The 23,520-nt window shown below is 36.4% G+C and overlaps 2 protein-coding genes across 2 annotated transcripts in view; one reads left to right on the top strand and one right to left on the bottom strand.

The window, feature by feature from the left end:
- The first annotated feature begins 3,227 nt into the window (after positions 1 to 3,227).
- LOC145260447 (glucoside xylosyltransferase 2-like) overlaps positions 3,228 to 23,520 on the top strand; it is a 42,879-nt gene continuing 22,586 nt past the window's right edge. The window contains exon 1 of the mRNA XM_080118497.1: positions 3,228 to 5,272. Within this exon, the coding sequence (XP_079974623.1) occupies positions 4,980 to 5,272 (293 nt within the window). The 5' untranslated portion in view covers positions 3,228 to 4,979. The remainder of the gene's footprint in view (positions 5,273 to 23,520) is intronic.
- LOC145260445 (dynein axonemal assembly factor 3-like) overlaps positions 21,248 to 23,520 on the bottom strand; it is a 117,573-nt gene continuing 115,300 nt past the window's right edge. Inside the window, exon 17 of the mRNA XM_080118494.1 lies at positions 21,248 to 21,557. Within this exon, the coding sequence (XP_079974620.1) occupies positions 21,254 to 21,557 (304 nt within the window). The 3' untranslated portion in view covers positions 21,248 to 21,253. The remainder of the gene's footprint in view (positions 21,558 to 23,520) is intronic.

The following is a 23,520-nucleotide window of genomic DNA, read 5'->3' as shown; positions in this document are numbered from 1 at the left end:
TGCTAGAAGTATTTTAAATAAAAAAAATCATCTACAATTAAGTTCCCAGATAAAGTGTTCAACCCTTAATTTAAATCAGCGGAGATAAGTCAGTTTGTTATACTGAACTGGTCGCACAACTCTCTCACATTTAAGCATATGATAATTTGACAAATTTTATTTTTACCTGTAATTATTTTTCTACTGGATTATTTTTCGTAATTTTTGGAATTTTCGTCATGACATGTAAGTACGTAATAATGTTTTCACCTGAAATGAGTTGATTCAAAAGATCACCAATGTAAACAAGCACCAAATTTTTATTTTGTCACAGAAAAGTGAAAAGATTTTTTTTTGTCTCAATAAATTGTTTTTCTTTAAAAAAAAAAAAATGCTACAACTTTTTACAGATGGTAACGATTTTTACAAAAATTTTTTTTGTTGTTTTTTTTAATTTTTTTTTTTTTAGGTAATGGTATAGCTTTTGAAATGAAAAAAAAAAGCTACGACTATGCCACCGGCATTCATCCTAACCAGGTTGAACCAGCTTCCTCCAAAGGATGAAGTATCAAGAGAATATTAAATTCACAAGCAGTCCTAGTTGCATGCATATCCCAGTCAGTTAGGTTGTTGCAGTTCTTACAGGAAGGTGTTAACGCCATCCTACATGCAGCGCCTGGTGAAAATTGAGTATAATTTGATTATTTAATGTGACGGCTCATCAGGAACTTGTTTATATTAGACTTGGAGGCGACTATGTTGTAGTCAATCGGAAAGCAGGCCAGTGGAACAGAGTTCCACAGACAGGCAACTCTAGGAAAGTATTGTTTATGAAATTTGCACCTAGATTCAAGCACAGTTAGAGAGTGGAGGAAATTGTTGATAGTAGTTGTAATTAATTGAGTGTTGTTTGGGAAAGGGGGAACCATAAATAACCTTAAGTTGTTTGGCAAGGGGGAACCATAAATTGGAGTTCAGTTCAGCACTTGCCATGAAAATAACGATAGAGCAGAGACAAACTATTCTGTGGGAAAGAGGCTGCAGATAAGAGAAAAGGGCAACACTAATTTGCCTCATTTGGATTATTCAGACTACTATTCTCACTTTGAGTGTTATTTTCATAAAGTTCAACAGAAAGATCCTTTGAGTTTGACTAGAGACACCTGAAGAAGGTCGGAGGTTACATCGGTGCAGAATAGTTAATAAAGCCCACCTCCCACTGTTAAGAATAGTTTTCTAATAATAAAGGAAAATATTGTTTTTATTTTATATTAATCGCTTTAAATCGTTTAAAAATGATTATCTTTATAAAAATAAAACTACTGGATTATTTTACGTAATTTTTGGAGTATGATAGTTTCTTTCCGTAACGAATCAGGTAGGTATATTATAAATATTTTTCCTTAGCCTTTCTTTTTAATTTCTAATTAGGTTAAATTCTAAATGAGAAACGGACACTTTTTGGTACTTATGCACTTATGTTACCATGCTGAAATAATAACGTTATTGTTTAGAAAGCCATTCTTAACATGAGGAGGGATAGGAGTGTCAGAATTCGCCATTAAAAAAGGAGTGATTAAGTACTCGCTATCTTTCAAAGCTTATAACAATATGAATAATGTAATTTAAACACTAATTTTTTTTTTCAATAAAAGGAGCAAAGACCAAACTTTAAAATAATGAAAGGTTTTATCGAAAAATATACAATATTTTTTTAAAATCGGTTTTCTTTAAAAAAGATTTCACGAAATCCAATGAATTTTAACTTTATCTAAATATAATAAATTATATATAAATTAAAAAAATCACTTACCTATATAAAATACTAATCAATGGATGCTTCCATTCTTCATTTATGAGAATTTGTCTATATTTATATTTTATATTCCATGTATTTTTTAAATAAAAGAATTTAAAAAAAAACTATTTGAAAAGACCGCCATTACGTAAGCATTAACCGGTGTTTGCGAAGCAGTGTTTCTTCCTGTTTTGAAATATGGATGGATAGCAGGACATAAAAACAACAAATACGCGTAAGCTGTCAAGCCTTGTGCGTGAAGAAATATGTGTCACCGTATGTAAAAAATAATCACATTTTACTTATCAGTTTTTGCCTTAAAAAAAAAAAGACGCTCTACGAATTTGTGATTTTTTTTCTTCTCTCAAAGAAATACATCAGTTTTTGATTTAATATATTTTATTTTTCCTTTATAGAGTGAATTTTTTTTTAAATATCTAAAAAAAAACATTGCATGAAATAGAAAAAATTGTCGTAATTCTACAAAATTTTATGAACAATATAACAAGATCACTTAAAAAAAATTCAACGTGGTTTAAAAAAAAAAGTTTAAACTTTGAACTTTACAGGTAAATTTGCAAATAACTGTTCTTTTTTGTTTGTTTTAAATTAGCTTATTTTATTTATTGATCTTTTATCTTCAATTTGCGATATATAAATATGAGGCGAGATAATTATTTTCATTTGAATAGACATTTCAAAATGGGGGGGGGGGTTTACAAAAAAGAACACTTGTCTAGAATATTATATTTGGTTTATTGGAAAAAGCATAAAATTTCACATTGAACCTGAAAATATCGTAAAATTTGCCATTAGTAAATTTTGATAGATTTTTAAAGTTTAAAAATTGAAAAAAATTTAAATCGTAAAATTCAATTGATTTCATTACGTAAAAACATGGCAGGCACTTCGTAAATACTGTTTTTTTTTTATTATTAAAATAAGAAATATAATATTTCTATTATTTTTTAAACAACTTTAATAGTTTATTTTAGAAGTACATTCCATAAAGAAAATAAACCACCCACTTTAAAAAGAGAAATTACGAGTTTTTTTAATTTTTTTTTTTTAAATATTTTATTCGCAGTTTTGTGTTATGGGTGTCAAAAATTCACAAAAAATTCTGACACACCTAGAGGAGGAGGGAGGCTGTTTTGTAAGAAAGCCATTCTTAACATCGGGAGGGGGGCTGTTTTGTAATTATTCTGTACTTTCACCTAAAAATTTAATAAAAAAGAAGATATCGTAAAACTTGAATTTAACTTGTAAATACTATTTAAGAAATAGTACGGTAACATAAGTGCATAAGTACCCTTTTATGGCGTATCGGTTTGAATTGAAACAAAATAAAAGAAAGAGTTTAGGAGAAAGAAATATATGTATTTTCTTTTTTTTTTTTTTTTTTTTGCGAATAAAGCAGCAGTTTGGAGCTCTTCTGGGTTTGGAGGTTAAAAAAAGTTTTGTTTGAGTTTTGAGAGGCGAAGAAAAGTTAAGTTGAATTTCGTTACTTTACCGCTCAACTTCAAACGTAATTAACAACAATGAAATAATCGTAACTCGTTCGAACCTATCTCTCATTACCTCCTATTTTCCCCATAACTATTTTTTCTTTAGTTTCGTTTGTAAATTTAACTAAACTATGCATTTCTCGGCGGGGATGACGTCTTTGTTGTGTAAGTTTTTGAAAATCACTTCGACTCTTTTTTCGACTTTGCCCAAAAGCAAAACAGATGGACATTCGATGCAGAATTCGACAAGCATTTATCTTCATCATTTAAACAATAGATTAAGTTGATAAAAAGTTTAAAATGAAGTAAAATTATATATGATAATAACTTACTAATTTTTTGTAAAAAAAAAAAAAAAAAAAAAAATTAATTTTTACTACGATTATTCATTTTTATTTATTTTTACGAGAATCAAATTTTACTTAAAAAAAATCAAACGATCCAAACAAACGAAATTTTTTTATTTTAAAAAGTTTTTTTTTACTTTATGTGAACTAGTGTATAATAGTAGTATAAATCTATATGTGTAGCAAGTTTTGTGAAATGTTTGTGTTTCATTCCAACAAAGGATTCGTCAGGCTAATTGCTACTGCTTAAAACTATTAATTTTTATCTATTCAAAACTGCAGACCCATCCCATACACTCCTGTCGGTCAAGTTGTTTATATATATATATATATATATATATATATATATATATATATAAAACACACTCACTCGCTCTCATATATATTTATTATTATATTATTTATAAAACCATTCAGGGCTACATGTCTGCATGCATGTTTCAGCGATAGCCTTTTAAAACCTTTTTTCGTCCTATACGAAGCGGAAGCGCTAATAATATCTCTGTTTCTCTTTGCATTTTCAATTCAATTTATTGGCAAAAAATAAAAACGACCATTTCAAATGCCATGTAGAGGGTGATAGAAATTTACACGAAAGAGAACACAGTAGTCACCTGTTCAAAATCTATCTCGAATTATTGCATTGTTGGTGCATTTATTACTTGGAAGTCTATCGCAAAATCCAGATATTCTGATTGTGAGAACAGCTCGAAATCTGTTCAATCGAAATCTTGTAGGGTCCGCGTAGACCTCTTTCTATTTTATTCAGGAGTGAATAAGTTCTGAGTTAATGACCATTGATGAGTTGAGATTGCAGGCCAAAATCAGTGCATTGCGTAATCGTCGGCGCTCGAGGGAGGAAAGGTTAAGCTTTTTGAGTCTGCTTTCATTGGGCAGATCCGTTAGACCTTGCACCATTCGAGCAGCCATTAGAGTTTTAGTTATAAAACGATTTTGGGCTACATATGTGTATACATGTTTCAGCTACACCTTATTTAGTATAAACTAGTTGCTAAAAATTATATCCATCATCATGTGTTTTAAAAAATGTCAGTTAATGATGATATGTTTACAAAGTAAACGAACAAAGGTACAAAATTGATGAATTCTTTAAAAATAAAATGGAGCAACAACGCATTCGGATTCTTCTGTGTGTCACCAGCAACAGGTGCTCGTTCAGGTGATTACTTAAAAATCAATTAATTCTTAAACGAACAACAAAAATTTAATTGTAAATACATTTAAGTCATTAAAATTCATTAATATCTCGGCCTTCTTGCCATGTTCGTTTTTACACGGAGATTTAAGACATTATTTAAAAGCTTATAATTTTTTTTAGCTTTACATATGAAAAGTAAAACCATGCTTAAAGCGGCCGCATCTCTCTGTCTTGTGGCTGTGATTTCCTATTACAGTTTTTGGACATATATATATGACCAAGACGGTCGTGAGGTTCAAGATCTGAAATCAAGATCTACCCTCGGAGATGGGCAGCATCAAAAATCCGTTCCAGCCTCCCCAGAAAAAACAGTGGACCATCATAATCAAGAGGACCAAAAAAGCAGGAAAGACATCCCAGTAAAAGAGTCGGTCAGACCCACACTAAAACCAGTGTTTGAAGGCTCAATACCAGCTAACAGGTGTGATATTACTTTTATTAATATAATAGTCATATGACCTGCTTCAGTGGTGTAAAATCTGAAATTTTATACCAAAATGAGTTTTAAAGGTTGTAATATGTTTTTGTGTTTTATGTGTTCTTTTTTCTTTTTCTTTTTTTTTATTGCATTTGTGCCACTTTGATGTAGGGGACTACTATCTGGGACATAATTTGTAGGGGTACTATGTAGGGAGTTGAACAACAAGATGTCTGTTTACATTGCACTTAAACTTTTGCATGTCAGTACAGTCAGGGAAAGCAGGGACCCGAAAGGGAATTCCAAAGTCTAGCAATCCTAGGGAAGAGACTATTAGAGTAGAAGTTTTCTTACATCTAGGGATTTCTATTGTGTAGGGGTGGGATTTTGCTGCTTGTAGGTTGTATTTCCGTCAAGGCTTGTAGTTTGTCAGAGAATCCACCATTAAAATACTTGTAAAACAGGTAGATGGATGCAATATTTTGTCGATGGGACAGTGGCTGAACCCTAACGGATAGTGCAGGGCCTATTAGGTTGGTGACTTTCTTTTGGACTCTAAGAGGAAAAGACTAGTAGCAGATGTACCAGCCCAAATGTGGTAAAAATACTCCATACATGGGCAAATGGTGGCCTTGTAGACGTACAGAATACTCTCAGGCATAAGTAACTTTCTAGCACAGTAGAGAGAGCCTACTTTCTTTGCAGCAGCCTTAGCAATGCCCTCAATGTACCTGTTCCAACCAGGGTTGCGGAGTCGGAAGGAGTCAGAGGTTTTAGCTGGAGTCAGAGTCGGATTTCTAAAAGTACAAGAAGTCGGAATCGGAATTTTTTATCCGACTCCAACTCCTTAAGTCCAATGAATTTATTTTTTTACATGGTTTTCCTGTTTGGTTTTACCATTTTTTTTTAAATTACATTTTTTAACCAAACAAGGCACATTGCCACTTTGATGTAGGGGGCTGCTATTAGGGATCTAAGTTTCAGGGGTACTATGTAGGGAGTTTAGCAGCAAGATGTCTGTTTACATTACACTTGAACTTCTGCATGTCAGTACAGTTGGGGAAGCAGGAAACCGGAAGAGAATTCCAAAGTCTAGCAGTTCTGAGGAAGAAGCTATTAGAGTAAAAGGCTTTCTTACACCTAGGGATCTCTACTGTGTAGGGGTGGTACTTTGCTGCTTGTCAGGTTTGTTGGGGGTATTTTCATTGAGGAGGTACAATAGCTTGTAGTTCGTCAGAGCATCTACCATTAAAATACTTGTAAAACAAGCGGAGGGATGCAACATTTCGTCGATTGAACAGGGCTGAAGCTTAGATAACAGTTCAGGACCTATCAGGTTGGCGACTCTCTTTAGAACACTATCCAGGAGCGAGAGACTAGTAGCAGATGCACCAACCGAAATGTGCAGCAGTACTCGATGCATGGGCGAATGGTGGCTTTGTAGAGGTACAGGATACTTTCAGGCGTAAGTAACTTTCAAGCACGGTAGAGATAGTCTATTTTCTTCGCAGCAGTCCTGGCAATGATCTCAATGTATTTATTCCAACTCATGTTCCCTGTGAACGTTAAGCCAAGGAGTTTGAACAAAGTACTTTCAGGTAATGTATCTTTAGCCATAGCTATTGGTGGTTGGTAAGATTTCATATAATTATTAAAGGAAACGAGCTTTGTCTTGGCAGCTTTGAACATTACCATCCATTTCTGACCCCATTCCATTACAGAGTGAAGGTCTTCCTCTAGGGTTTCCGCCATTGCCTTAGATGTGTGCTCATTTGTTTTCCCCACATGCCTGCTATAGAGCGTGATGTCATCAGCAAATATACCCATGTCAGAGACAATTTTATCCGGTAAGGATCGATCCCTGAGGTACACCTGCATTTATATTATATTGTTTGGATCTATGCCCATCGAGGACAACCTGGATTCTTCTCTCATTTACGAAGGATTTAATTATGTTAAGTATTCGTCCAGTAATACCATAGATTTTATTTTCATGAGAAGACCATCGTGTCATACCCTGTCAAAAGCCTTAGATATATATAGGGCTACTGCCTTCCCCTCCCCTGCCTTATTCAGTGCTTGGTATATACGTTCAGAGATTACAGTTAGAATATCTGCAGTAGAACGGGCTTGCCTAAATCCATATTGATGGTCAAACAGAAGTTTAGCAGGTGTAAGGTAGTGGACTAGAGCTTGATTAATTAAAGACTCAAATATTTTGGCGAAAAGCCGGAGGAGATTAATTGGGCAATAATTTAATGGGTCAGTTTGTTTGCCAGAGATTTTGTAAACTGGTACCACAGAAGCAATATTCCAGCTGTCAGGAAAGTAAGATTCGGTAAGACATTTGTTAAAGAGTTTAGAGAGAACTGGAGCAACCTCAGTGGAGCATTTTTTTTTAATAGCACAGCTGGCATGAGATCAGGTCTACATGCTTTTGAGGTATCTATGTTTTTTATGATATCATGTACTTGAGAAGGGGTGATTTTTAGATCATCTGGTGTGGTTTCTGTCCACAGAGGAAAATCAGGGAGGGAATGGTTTGCTGGGTCCAAGGTAGAGTTTGAGGGAAAATAACGGGCAAACATGCTAGCTTTCTCAGTTGATGTACAAACAATCTCATGATTCTTGGATAGTGGGAGAATTATTGATTGCCCATTATTTACTACACTATTGTAGATTTTCCAGAAATCATGAGTTCCTAATTTCTGCGCTTCAATGCATTTCCTGGTGGTTTCAGTAGATTCACTTTTAGCTGTTGCTACTTCTTTCTTACAATTACTTCTAGCTTCTATATACTTTGTCTGTTTGTACAGGACTTATGCTGGATAAATCTACGGTATGCATGTTGCCTCTGAGCAATGGCAACTGCAAGTAGAAGTAAACCATTGGGTAGGGTGGGGTTTGTTATAGAACTTCTGTGTAGGAACATATATTTCAATTGCTGCTTTGAACCATTCAGTAGTCTCATTTGCGCACTATTCTGCAGGAAGAGAAAAGATATTTCCCCATGCGTTCGCTAATGGCATCTCAGTCAGCCTTATTTTAGTATGTTGTCATTTTGAGCAATGGCTCTTCAACTTGGGGTCAAGAGTTTAGAGGGATTCTATCATTATCATAGCATGATCAGCATTCCTAAGTGGGCAATCAGCATTTATTACACGATCCTCAGGACCTCTTGTCAGAAATAGATCCACAAGTGAGGCTTGCTGGTCCTGGCGATCTGGGAGACGGGTCGGGAATGTTCTGTCTGTGTCAAGGAATGGGATATAGCAAAATTATGGATGATGCTACTAGCTGTGTCAGTGAAGTTAGAGAATCCAAGCAAATTTCTGTGGCGGGCGTTAGAGTCACTAAATACATGTATTTTGGTGCTAGTGTCAAGGGAGAGTGCTACATCTATGCTGTAAGAGACATGATTGATTATAGTACAGTCCTGGCTGGATGGAGAGCAATAAAGAAAATACAAGTAACTAATGCTATGTTGTAAATTTAGTTTAAAGCACATGAAGGCCTGGTCACTTGATTCTAGTTTAGATTCCCTAGACATGGGGAGGGTGTTACAAATATAGACTCCAAGTCTGTTCCTGTTAAAGTCCTTACGACAAAGTGTAAGATAACCAGACATGTTAAAGGTTAAAGGGGATGGAGAAGTGCAAATTAGTTTCACTTAGTGCTAAGATATCTGGGGAGTTTGCTAGGAGAAATTATTCTACATCCTCTAAGATAGTTCTAAGTCCTCGGATATGTGTAAATGCATGCCTCAAGGGAGGAGGCGTGAGTGTGTGTCTGGTTTGAACATTTTTTTTGGATTGAGCTATCATTTCATTCTATTTAGTAGTTTCAGATCTAGATTGAGGTGCTAGGCAAAATGCATGTGCATAGGCACCATCATGCAACACGAGTAGAGCACATGTGGTCTCGGGAACATCCACCAGAGAGGAGTACAGGGTGCCTTTCCATGCGTGACATGGCACTACAAATATCCCGATATTACACAACTGATGATAGAACAGCCGCTCTAAGCGCTATTAAAGGGCTTCTGTACTGTCAGTTGGAAACAGGAACCAGCAACTGTCAAGCCGGTACCCTCAAACTTGTCCGACAGGAGTGGCCCAATCCAATCATGTTAGCATATATGGTAAATAAGCACCCTCCATATGCCCAGTTATAGGAGAAGGGAATAAGGCAAATGTAGGGGACGGCATTCATTGCCCTAGTTAGGAAACAAGGCTAAGCACTGGGCGTCTCTAATGAGTCCTTGTGGTCGCACCTCTGCTCCTGGCTAATAGGCAAAGAAGGAATATGGAGTATAGACAGGCAGAGCCTATCTACTCCTTAAGCAGTTTAGGTTTGCAAACCGGTGATTTGATCAAGTCACCAGCTCTAGGGAAGTTGTCGTCCAGGAATGAGGAGGCCTCCCTCCCCTGTTTGGTGCCAAGACGTATGAGGTCAGTGGCACAGGTTAACAAATCGCAGTTTTCCTTATCCTAGATGAATGACCTAACCAGATCTATTGGTCCATCAGCATTAAGAGGGTTTTTCCTGCACCTGGTTGCATAGATAGTGAGGATTGATAGAGTTAGTATCAAAGAATTAGTATCTGCTTTGAAGTTATACTCCTCAGAATAGGATTAAGATTGGTTACGTTTTTAAAGGAGGTATGTATGAGTGTTGGGTGTAGATTAAAGGTGAATATCTACTAGGGTTAAGAAAAGATCAAATGTGGTTTGTGGATTAGTGACTAATTGGAAAATTATAGTATAAGGTTTAGGGTGCATTTCGAAATGTGCTTTAGGTGTTAGTTTTCAAGTAAAGATAATCAGTACTTTATCCTGTCTAATGAAAGAAATATATAGTTGCTAGTTAATACAGATCACTTATAATCTGGGCGCAAACTGTGGCTATTAGTTATCTATTTTATAGATATTTTTTAGAGTATAAATATAGGTTTAGATAATGCATCCCTTAGCAATAGAAATCTATAAATGTTTAGTATTTATCGATTTTAAAAAGGTCAGCCTACTAAAGTTTAGGATCAGAAGCTAAACCCTCCTCCCAAGGTACATGCAAAGTATGTGATTTTATATCAGTTTGGGGAGAAGAGCAATCGGTTTTTTGTCCAGTTGAAACAGGAGAGATGATATACTTTCAAAAATACAGCATTAATATACAATATAGATATACAGTGATTTGGGGAGGATTTAAGAGTATAAGGATTTTTAATGTTTATCATGCAAAACAGGCAGGAAGGCGTCTTGGGGCAAAGCATTATCCCTTTAAAGCAGACATTTAGAAATAACATTTGTGCCAGTTATTTTAGTAACCTACATCAGTAACAATATACATGTGGCCAGTTTAGGACTTATATTTAAACATTACACTTAGTCATAAAATGATAAATTATGATTTCCAAAAAGAGGGAAGCAGTATAAGTAAATAAGAGCAGGAAAACAGGTTTGATGAATAAGCAATAACTTAATTGCTTCCTAAGCAGTGGTGTGCACAATTTAGACGTTTTTGTATGGTCTTGCTTTTATTTTTGGAGATATCTCATATTTTGTACTGTACTGTAATGCTTCCACTTCAAGATATTTCGGTCTGTCAGATCACTGCAAATCCTGTCTAGACAGCTGTTTTCGTTTTGGTTGTGATGTCACACAAGATCAATGAAAGTTCTGTCTATAAGTGGGATAACAATCGGATTGTAATCTGAAAGTTATCCTGTGGAATTGCCAAATTTCATTTGGCAATTGGATTAATTCGAGATCAATCCGGAATTACAATCTTATCTCCCCCACCCCAAAAAATAACGGGCATAAATCAATAAGAAGCAACCCATGGCACTTTATAGCTTCTTCCTTTTTTTGTTTACAAAGGAGTCACCACTTATCAAGGCCCAAAGGTCACTCGAGGATAATGGTTAATGAGTGTTCACAAGTCAATGACACAATATCCTAGTAATTGTTAGTAGTGGAAATTTGGTAAATTGGATTACTTAAGGGGGTGGCTCATCAAGAATTTGTTTATGTTGGAATTGAATATGATCAAATTGTAGTCAGCTGGAAAGCAGGGAAATGGAAGAGAGTTCCACAGACGTGCAGTTCTAAGAAAGCAGCTTTGTTCATGGAATCTATGTTTAGGATTAGGCACAGAAAAAGAGTGGGGGAAATTATTGATAGTGGTTTCAACTAGACGAGTGTTTTTCATGAAAATTTAGCGAGCGGGGGCATAGATTGGAGCTCAGACAGGCACCTGCCATGAAAATAGTGACAGAGTAAAGACAGCCTCGTAATGTCTCTTCTGTGAGAAGAGGTTGCAGAGAAGAGAAAAGGGCACCCCCACCAGGTTACGAAGTCTATTTTGAACTTTGATGAAGTATGATAAAAGGTTTCCAGCAGTTCCTGCCCAGATGTGACAACAGTACTCCATCTTTAGATGTACCTGACTCTTACTCAGGTAGAGAATTGCATCAGCAGTGAGATATCTACTAGAGCGTTAGAAGGATCCCACCATTTATCCAGCCCAGAAGCTTGTCAAAGCATGGAGCCTCCCCAAGCATGGAAATGGAGCCTCCCCAAGACGAGAGCCATTCATTTCAATTGAGCGTTGTGGTAGGGATATCTCCAGAGAAGACCCTAATTTACTTCATATGTGCTTCTGAGTTGCACTTGCTTACACCACCGCATTTATATTTGCCCTCTATCGCCCCCAAAACAGCGGAGTTACTATCTTTAAGAGTATATCTGAGAAAATTGACCACATCCTGTATGCTCATCATTCAGCTAACATCCACATTTGCGGTGACTTCAATGTTCACAATTTGGAATGGCTGACTCACTCGAACAAGACAGATGATGAGGGGAGGTTCTGTTATGATTTTGCCATTGCCTATGACCTCACTCAGATTATTCACGAACCCATCTGTGTGCCCGATACTACCGGTCAGTATGCAAGCCTTCTAGACCTTTTTCTCACAACTTCCCCTGAGCTATGTTCACGTTCCGTTCTATCTCCTCTGGGATCCTCCAACCACTCAGTTGTATCAGTTAAAATAAAAATGAAATGTAATAAGTCTCTATGGCTGACTGGGATAGCTTCCATACATTTATATCTGATCTACCTCTGCATTCCATGTTTAAAAAGATGTGTCCTCTATTGTATCAGACCTGACCGAATGGTTAATTGTAGGCATAGACCGATTCATACCATTCAAAAAATTCCAACAAAAACCTAACAGCCAGCCATGGTTCTCCCCAGAATGTGCTGCTGCCATCACGCACAGAAATCACTTTTTCCATAGCTACCAATGTAATAGATGTACTGAGACTAAAGCTACTTTCAGGACTGCCAGCAACCACTCTAAAAGAGTAATAAAAATGCAAGAGAGCTATATGCTCAGTCCGTTTAATCCAAAGTAGCTGAGCAGCGGCTTGGTCCCCACCAGTTTTGGCAAATAGCAAACAGGATCCTGAATAGAAGCATGCGTTCTATCCTAACCATCATCAATGGACCTGAGATCATCTCGTCAACATCAGACAAGGCCAAAACATTTGCCAAGAACTTTGCCATTAATTCTACCCTATGCAACCAAGGCCATCAACTCCCCGTATTTCCTCCTATAACAGACAACATGCTATGCAACATACAAATATCTGTGCATGATGTCGTCAAGCTAATCAAGGTTCTTGATTCCAGTAAAGCAACTGGCCCTGACAGCATTCCAATTATAGTGTTGAAAAAGCTTCAACCAGAATTGCCCCCATACTTACAAAACTGTTTAAGCGTTGTCTTAAGAAGTGCTTCCCAACATCCTGGAAAACCTCATCAGTATGCCCTGTATTTAAGAATTCAGGTGATAAGTCATCTCCCTCTCAGTACAGACCAATAAGTCTCCTGTGTCATGAGTAAGCTGCTGGAATCCATATTAAATAGAGAAGTAGTCAACCACTTCAGCAAAAATAACCTTAGTGATATGCAATATGGTTTCCGTTCTGCTAGATCTGGAGCAGATGAGTTAACAGTTATATCTCATAGGATTAGTGAATTTCTTGAAAAAGGCTTCCTTTCTAGGGCAATTGCTCTTGACATATCAAAGGCCTTTGATAAGGTATGGCATAAAGGCTTACTTCACAAGATTTTCAGCTACGGTATAACTGGAAATGTTTTCTCAATTATTAAATCATTTCTCAATGATCTCCCAAAACACATACTTAAATCATTCGTTGACATCTATGCTGATGACATGACCATCTATGGCCATACACCAAAGGCTGTAAATGACAAAGTTCTCTCTGATTCTCTCTACTCTGATCTTGAGTGCGTGATACAGTAGGAGGAAGAGGTGACTGGTTACTTTTAATGCATCTAAAACCAAGCTTCTATCTTTACATCATCAACACTCTGATCCCCATCTGGCATCAATTGAAATGGATGGCTCTCGTCTTGGGGAGTCTTCATGTTTTGATAAGCTTCTAGGTTTGACCTTTACTCCTGATCTGAAATGGAACACGTACATTAAGTCTGTTGCCAAGGTTGCTGGAAAAATCGTGGGATCCTTCTACCACTCCAGAAGATATCTTACTGCTGATGCAATTCTCTATATAAAAGCCAAGTACGTCCAAGGATGGAGTACTGCTGCCACATCTGGGCAGGAGCTGCTAAAAACAGCCTACCCTGCTTTGACAGAGTACAAAATAGACTTTGTGGCTTAGTGGGGGATGCCCTTTTCTCTTCCCTGCAACTTCTTTACCACAGAAGAGACGTTGTGAGCCTGTCTTTGTTTTAGCGTTACTTGCATGGCAAGTGCTCGTTTGGTCCCCCCTCACCAATCTTTCACGAGAAACACCCATCTAGCTGAAACCACTGTCAATAATTTTCCCCACTCTTTATCTGTGCCTAAATCAAAACGTAGATTCCATGAACAAAGCTTCTTTCTTAGAAGTGCATGCCTGTGGAACTTTCTTCTGTTTGCCTGTTTCCCACCTGACTACAACTTGGATATCTTCAAGTCCAACGTAAACAAGTTCCTGATGAATCGCCCCCTTAAGTAAGACATCTTATCAAATCTCAAATACTAATGATTACTACGATACTATCCCATTGATTATTGTACATGCAATAACCTTTATCCCCGAGTAGCTTCTGGGCCTTGAAGTGGTGATCATCATGTAAAAGAAAAAAAAAAAAAAAAAAAAAAAAAGAAAATCAATTCGACTCCGCTCTTGTGGTTCGCTTTCACAAATATCCGTGGGCTTAGCGGTAATATAGATGATGTAGACTCTTACCTTTTAGTAAACTCCCTGGATATCTTAGCATTAAGTGAAATAAACTTACACTCTTCAATCCCCTCCAACTATTTTAAAATTACAGGATACCTCCCTCTTTACCGTAAGGACTCGAATAGATGTATGCACACACTTAGAGAGTCTATATTCGTAGCACCGTCCCTTAAACTAGAGAGAAAAATCTTGAATCTGATGACCAGGCTTTATATGCTTTCAACTAACATTTCATCACTGCATTAGTTACTTATATTTTCTCTGTTGTTTTTTCATCAAGTCAGGATTGTACCCTAATCGATCATGTCTTTGATAGTATAGATGCAGCACTCTCCTTAGAGAGTAATGCCCAAATACATGCGTTTGGTGACTTTAATGTCCACCATAAAAATTGGCTTGGTTTCTCAGGTTACACAGATGCAGCTGGACGCTCCACTAATAGCTTCTCTATGGCCCATTCCCTCACATAGACAGTAATGTTTTCAACTGGCCTACTAGATTGTGAACCTCAGCAGGTTTCACTTCTAGACCTATTCCTCACCACAGTACCTGAGGATTGTGTGACTAATGCTCACAGTCCACTTGGAAACGCAGACCACCTCGTGGTATCAGTTGACATCACATTTAAATCCCAACCTCAAGGTGAGGAATCATTGCTCAAAACCAAAAGGTACTACAACAGGGCTTACTGAGAAACCATTAGAGAACACATCTGAGATGCCCCATGGACCGATATCTTCTCTCTTCCTGCTGAACAGAGTGCCAATGAGACAACTGAATGGCGCAAAGCAGGAATTGAAGCACATGTCCCCACATGGAAGTATTATAGCAAGCCCCACTCACCCCCATGGTTCACTACAGATTGTGCAGCTGCCATTGCACAAAGACAACATGCATTCTGCCAGTTTGTACGTCATAAGTCAAATACAAATAGTCAAAATTCGTAGATGCTAGAAATCATTGTAAAAGAGAAATAGTGACATTCAAAAGAAAGCATGCTGAAATAATTAGGGAACGCATAGAATCGCCAAAGATAGAGACTCGTGATTTCGGAAAAATCTATAATAGTGTAGTGAATAAAGGACAATCAGTAATTCCTCCACTGAACAACAACCAGAAGGTTGCATGCACGGTAACGGAAAAGGCGGAACTGCTGTCCTCTAACTACATCTTAGAGCCAACAAACAACTCCCTCCCAAATTTCCCTTTGAGGATTAAAGCCACATTAGATGATGTAAAAATCACCCCTTCTCATGTCTGCGATACATGATACATCCAAGTCCTTTGACAAAGTCTGGCACAAAGGACTGCTAATGAAAATTAAATCGTACATTACAACTGGACGTATACTAAATATAATTAGATCCATCTTAGACAATAAAAGCACACAGGTTGTCGTTGATGGACATACATCCAAGCAGCATAACATTAATGCGGGAGTGTCTCAGGGGTCGATCCTTGGACCATTATTATTCCTGATATTCAAAAACGACCTCCCTGATAATATTGTGTCCAAGATGGGTATATTTGCTGATGATACAATGCTCTATAACATGCATTAGGGAAGAAAAGATGTAAATAAATCTAAGACAATGGAAAAATCATTAGAAAATGACCTCCAGATCATAGTTGAATGGGGATGCAAATGGATGATAATATTTAATGCTAGGAAAACTAAGCTGCTCTCCTTTAACAATTACAAGACACCTCTCAAACCGTTTATATCGATGAAAAAAAAAACACCCTATCTGAGAATTCTACTTTTAAACTCCTTTGTTGGGACTATTTTACCATATTTTACTTTGTGGGCAATATGAACTGGAACAAATACATAGAGGACATTGCAAAGACTGCTGCAAAGATGGTGGGTTCCCTCTACCGAGCTAAAAGACTACTCACACCTGAGGGTATCCCATACCTCTAAAAGGCCACCATTCACTCATGCATGGAGTGTTGTTGCCACATCTGGGCTGGTGCATCTACCACTAGTCTCTCCATCTTGGATAGGTTCCAAAAAAAAGTTGTCAATCTAATCGGCCCTACTTTATCAACTAAGCTCCAGCTCTTGTCCCAGCGTCACAATGTTGCATCTCTGTGCCTGTTTTAATGAAATGTGTTCTGATGAACTCGTTGCACTTGTACCCCGTACATATCTCCGACAAACCCATTCAGCAATAAGATCTCACTCTTTCACTGTTGAGGTCCCTAGATGCCAAAAAGCTTTCTATTCTAATAGTTTCGTCCCTTGAACAGCTGGAATTCCCTTCCTGCTACCTGCTTTCCTGGTCGTACTGATATGCAGAAGTTTAAATGTAACATAAACCAACATCTTGCTAAACTTTCCTAGACATGGTCTCAAAAAGTAGCCTTTTCGTCCAAGTGGTGATATGCCTTGTTAGGAGTTAACATTTAAATAAATAAATCGAGCTGGTAGAGTGTATATGTGAGTATATTTATCATACAAGTGAATGTTAGACATAAAAAATGATATACATGAAAAGTAATTATAAAATGCTCAATAGGTGTGGGAGGTTGATATATGGATCTGCAGAATAGATTTCCACATAGTAGTCAAAGAGTCGGAGTCTGCATTTTAGGAATTCAGGGAGTCGGAGTCGGACTTTCACCATCCGATTCTGCAATCCTGGTTCCAACTCATGTTCTCCGTGAAGTCGAGGAATTTGAATGAAGTACTTTTGGGTAATGTATCATTAGCCATGGCTATTAGTGGTTGAGCAAGTTTCTTGTAGTTATTAAAGGAAACAAGCTTAGTCTTGTGACCATCCATTTTTTTCCCCATTCCATGACAGACTGGAGGTCTTCCTCTAGTGTTTCTGCCATTGTTTTGAATACATGTTCATTCGTTTTCCCCTCATGTCTTTTATAGAGCGTTGTGTCATCAGCAAATATACCCATCTCAAAGACAATTTTATCAGGGAGGTTATTTATGAATATCAGGAATAAAAATGGTCCAAGGGTACACCCGCATTTATATAATATTGTTTCGACATACAACCATCGATGACAACCTGGCTTCTTCTCTTATTTAAGACTAGCAGGGGTACTCAGTATTGCCTGGGTGTGGAGAGGTTTTATGATCAACAGAGCCCTAAAAATATGTTTCCAAACCCCCTAAAAACAATGAAAATAGTAGCGAGTACCTCTGTGAGCGCAAAAACAAAAGTGGTAGGCAGGCAAACTCGAACCTGTAACGCTAAGAGAAAAAAGAAATTGAAAAAAAAAAGCGAACGGTTTAGTCGCCGCGCCCATTGTGACATACGATGTCGCCGGCATTCAAATTAAGCTTAGTCATTGCAGGGCATATGATGACTTTGTAAAAATATATCGACGAAAAAAGTAACCCCTTTCTTGTAAAAAACAGCCCAGTTGACGGTGAAAGAATGGATGTTTTTGGTTAATTTTTAAATATTTGTTGTCCGAGAGACTGAGCTTTCAAACAATACTAAATCGGTCAGTGTTGGTCACATGTGTTGAAAATTTTAGTGAGACATACAAACATACACACACACTAACAGACGTTTGAGATTTATAGAAGAAGGATTTAATTATGTTTAGCATTCGTCCAGTAATACCATAGCATTTGATTTTCATGAGAAGACCATTGTGCCATACCCTGTCAAAGGCCTTAGATATGTCTAGGGCTATGTTTTTATAAATGGATTTTAGGCCCTTGATTGTAATTCCATGAAAATAAATATTTTGAGGACCTTCTGGAATTTTTAATTTTCAACGGCTGGTGAGGTGGGATGGGGGACATCTTTCTTACAACTGTTCCAGTTGGCAAAAATAGTCGCTATGCCACTGACCCACTTAGATAAGTATAATTAAAGATTAGATTTCAGAACTTTTGAGATAAGGATTGATAATTTTAGATTATTAGGATTATTTGAACTACTGTTCTCATCTTGGTTGTTATTTTCACAACTTTTCGGTTGATGTAACCACCAACCTTCTTCGGATTTGTCGAATTTGTGAATTTGAATGGAAACTTTTATTTGATCCAGGGGTGTGTGTGTTAGCATGCTTGCGTTCTGTCATTCCATTACCACGGGAAGTCTTTAAGTAATTCATAATTGTACTCTCAGTAACTTCCAGGAGACTGTCACTTTTTTTTTTTTAATGGATATTGCTTCATGAAGCTACTCGAGTAGCTGTTTAAAAAAAAAAAGAACAACAAAACTACTACTTTACGATCAAAAACTTCCCATCAAAATAACTGGCACAAATGTTATTTCTAAATGTCTGCTTTAAAGGGATAATGCTTTGCCCCAAGACGCCTTCCTGCCTGTTCTGCATGATAAACATTAAAAATCCTTAGACTCTTAAATCCTCCCTAAATCACTGTATATCTATATTGTATATTAATGCTGTATTTTTGAAAGTATATCATCTCTCCTGTTTCAACTGGACAAAAAAACAATTGCTCTTCTCCCCAAGCTGATATAAAATCACATACTTTGCATGTACCTTGGGAGGAGGGTTTAGCTTCCGGTCCTAAACTTTAGTAGGCTGACCTTTTCAAAATCGATAAATACTAAACATTTATAGATTTCTATTGCTAAGGGATGCATTATCTAAACCTATATTTATACTCTAAAAAATATCTATAAAATAGAAATTTTCCCTCTATGTCAGAAATTTTGCTCAAGGAATGTGAGGGCTAAAGAACAAAATAAAGAAAGTGAGAGTTATGATGCTGCTCAAAGTAAACTTAAGGTATACTTTCTACTTTCCTTAGAACTGATTATTACTTAACACTCATATCCATCGTGTCTCTGGTCCTTGTAAGAATAACATCCAATATGAGAACTGAATAATCCAAATATTACATAATTCAGTGTAGTAACATATTAATGCGTATGTAAAACAAATAAAAAGTGTGTATATATATATATGTATATAATGTATAAGGAATGTAAAAATACCAGCGGTGGTTGACGTTATGTTTTGAGAAAAATAGAAAAACCGAATGAAATTATTGAAATAATCAACGTTTCGTCCTTATTTCAGAGGACATCTTCAGGATAATTGAAATAAAAATGTAAGAAAAGAAAAAGTCATAGATCGTACGGAAAGGAGGACAGTTTTTGAATCCTACCCATGTCGGGAAGGACAAAACATGTGTGCGTATGGGAAGGTTGGGTTGTTCAATGTCTATATATACACTTTTAAAAATGCGTTAAAATAAATATGTACATTTTTTTTTTTTTTCTTCTGTAAACTTATTTATTTTGTTGAAATATTCAAGGAAAAACGGTTAGCCAGGATCTGTTTTGATATTTTGTTCTTTGATTATTATTTTCCCTATGCTAGGAGTTAAATGGTAGAAGCTTTTTCTTTGCGTAATAGTATTAGTATTCAATATTAGTGCTGATTCTAAAAGTCTTCTTTTAGCTCTATCTATACACGATCACTCATTTAATTTAGATCAAGCGAAAATTATTAAATACGTGATAGATAGAGCTAAAAGAAGACTTTTAGAATCAGCACTAATATTGAATACTAATACTATTACGCAAAGAAGAGGCTTCTACCATTTAACCCCTAGCATAGGGAAAGTAATAATCAAAGAACAAAATATCAAAACAGATCCTGGCTAACCGTTTTTCCTTAAATATTTCAACAAAATGAATAAGTTTACAGAAGAAAAAAAAAAAAATGTACATATTTATTTTAATGCATTTTTAAAAGTGTATATATAGACATCGAACAACCCAACCTTCCCATACGCACACATATGTTTTGTCCTTCCCGACATGGGTAGGATTCAAAAACTGTCCTCCTTTTCGTACGATCTATGACTTTTTCTTTTCTTACATTTTTATTTCAATTATCCTGAAGATGTCCTCTGAAATAAGGACGAAACGTTGATTATTTTAATAATTTCATTCGGTTTTTCTATTTTTCTCAAAACATATATATATATATATATATATATATATATATATATATATATACTTGTTTATTGTTATATAAACATGCTCACATCCCGCTGCTACAAATAGCCACTTGTTTCAATCAAACAACAGATATCATCAGGCAGCGACTTGACTATTCAAAAGTTCAATGAATTCATTATTCATTGAACTTTTGAATAGTCAAGTCGCTGCCTGATGATATCTGTTGTTTGATTGAAACAAGTGGCTATTTGTAGCAGCGGAATGTGAGCATGTTTATATAACAATAAACAAGTATTATCAGCTCTTTTTATTGAGCACTATCTAACAACCTCGTTGAATTCATTAGTCCATTACTTTTGAATATAAAAAAACCCGCGTATATATATATATACACTTTTTATTTGTTTTACATACGCATTAATATGTTACTACACATTCATGGGCATATTTTGGTTAGCCAGTTACAAGTAACTTCAGGCAATATTGCTCATACAGTCGGTACCCAGTACCTATATTGCCTGAAAAGTTCTTTAGTTACTTGTAACTGGCTGACCGAAACATCCTCATGAATGTGTAGTGACATATTAATGTCTATGTAAAACAAATAAAAAATATAGTTTGCCTTATGTTGGGGACAGGATGGTCTGCTGTGGTGATAGACGACCCCGTCCCCATGTGTGTATGTGTGGTGGATGCATTTAATGGTAGAGGCATTGAAAAGACAAAAGGTCGCATAATGAAGATAAAAACATACCGTTATATATCAGCGAAAGAAATGCAATTTATTTACATGAATATACATGAAGAAGCGATAGAAAGAATGAGAGTTCGTTAGAATAAGAGTTCGTTACTTGCGATCGGTAGCTGCGAAAGGCTGACTGGCTAGTCAGGGCGCTGTGGTGGCTCATGCCACCTGGAGGGGTGTTTGTTACATCTTGACTGCTTGAAGGTCCAGCACAAAAGAGGAAGAAATATGGGGAACAGGAAGTGACGTAGCTAGGTAGCTCTTCTGAGTTAAAGAGCGACAATCGAGTTAGGCTGTGAGTTTTCAGCTCCCACAATACTCTCTTCCTAGTTAGCTGGAAGCTAGAGAAAAGAAAATTGAAGAAAAATATGCATATATATGTGTGCGTGTGTGTCCACTGTATAGAGAACGAGGAAGAATTTTTTTATTTATTAAGTAGCAGGGTGAAAAGATAGAGTTGCGACGTTAAAGGATATCAGGAAAAAAGTGTTCAAACTTGTACAACTGTGGGATGGTCATAGGAATGACGTTATGAATTTGAGTGCAAGTGTTGCGGTCATAAATTGTATTGCCACGGAGTCTATGAAGCGTGCGCAAGGGTCAGCATGGTGGATTGAAGTTGGTTCGCGTTGGTCGCGGATGTGTCGACTACACGCTTACGGTTGCAAGTGGGTCTGCGAGGAAATTTGTCCATCCGTAGAGAGCGGTGTCAACGTTGTTCAGGTGCTCGGGCGTACTCAGTACGGTCTGAACGTCCAGGATGAGTGTATCAGTGTGCATGATGCAGCTTACTCATGTTAGCTGGGGAACTTCAGTGAGGTGAGGTGAGGTGAATCGTTGTGAAATCCAGGAGTGTACAGTGTTTGGTGAACATCTTTGTGTTGAGTGTCGCGTTTGTTGCTAAAAAAGGTTGATATCCTGTGAGGTGTTGCTGGAAAGGGTTGATATGCTGTGGAGAGGCTTCATTGATTGATGCTGTATTGAGCACTCTTGCACTAACCTTATTAAAACTTCATTGATTGCTCTACCTGTGAAAAATATTAACCTGGACTTATATATATGTGTGTGTGTGTTTGTAGGATTTTTAAAAATTTATTTTAGTGGTTTTCCAGGGTAATATTGACTTTTACTGGTCTCCTAAAAATAGATTGTGAGACAACATACCATTAAAAAATGTGTAAGAATATTTAAGGATCAACAAAGTTTTCGCTTTTGTTCATCTGTTGATGTATATAAGGTAAGTAACATATCATTGTGAATAGTGGTGCTAGCAAAATACCTTAATGGCCTTTACACTACCTTTATTTTTAATGTCACAGTGATATTTATTAAGTGGGTTTCTATCAGTATTTTGTTTAATTTTCGATTTTTTAGTGATTATCGAAACTCCCTAGACGACTGTGTCATGTCAGCAATTTTGTTCTCATTCTAACTTAAGCACTTGACACTATCTGTATTTGGAAATAAATAAACACTTTAAAATAAGTTAAACCACAAAAAGCTTACCCAGGTAGGTAGAAGAGTAACTTATCTTGCCTTTGGTAACATTTGAGTGTTATATATTTGCTTTTTCTTTTTACTAAGTTTTTATTTTGTTGTCTATACTACAAAATGCCTGGAGGCTCTAGAAATTTGAAAATATACCGAGAGTCATGAGTAAAAAAAAAAAAACTTGAAACCAAGGTGATTTTGAAAATATTTTTTAAGCATGTGACAAAGAGATCTGTGAGGTAAAAAATAGAAACACTTGACAAAGGGATATATCCTTGAAATATTGTGAAATTCCAGCATTACATAAGACTGGGAGAAAAGTGAGAAGCAAGTAAGTTTTATAATTAAAATTTTTTTAAAATCCCCTTGTTATGAACTTATTTTGCTTACATCCCTGGTATATTCCTTGCATTGTTAGCCGTTGAACAAATTATGTACATATTTGTACTATTTCGATTCTTCAGACTACTGCTCTCATCTTGATTGTTATTTTTACAATGTTTCGGTCAATGTTACTTCCGACCTTCTTCAGGTGTGCATTCATTCTTTTTGCAGACTGGATTAAAAAAAAAAGTAATAATAATAATTCTTCAGGTGTATCAAACTCGAGAATCTTTCTGTTGAACTCAGGAACCTGCACGCTATTTTGAACGGAACTCTTTATTTAATCCAAGGAGGTAGCATGCTCTCAGTCCATCAGCTATGACTTGGTAAACGACCTAAGTAATTCGCAAGGACCTGTGGTGTAGTGGATAAAGTACTTGGTAAAATTCAGTTGTAAATTTCACTCTTCTGGAGGTTGAAGGTTCAATC

This window comes from Euprymna scolopes, chromosome 36 (genome assembly GCF_053919585.1).
Source record: "Euprymna scolopes isolate OS-2025 chromosome 36, ASM5391958v1, whole genome shotgun sequence".
Taxonomy (NCBI): Eukaryota; Metazoa; Mollusca; class Cephalopoda; order Sepiida; family Sepiolidae; genus Euprymna; species Euprymna scolopes.
The sequence above is the reverse complement of the archived record's forward strand: the minus strand, read 5'-3'. Positions and strand labels throughout refer to the sequence as shown.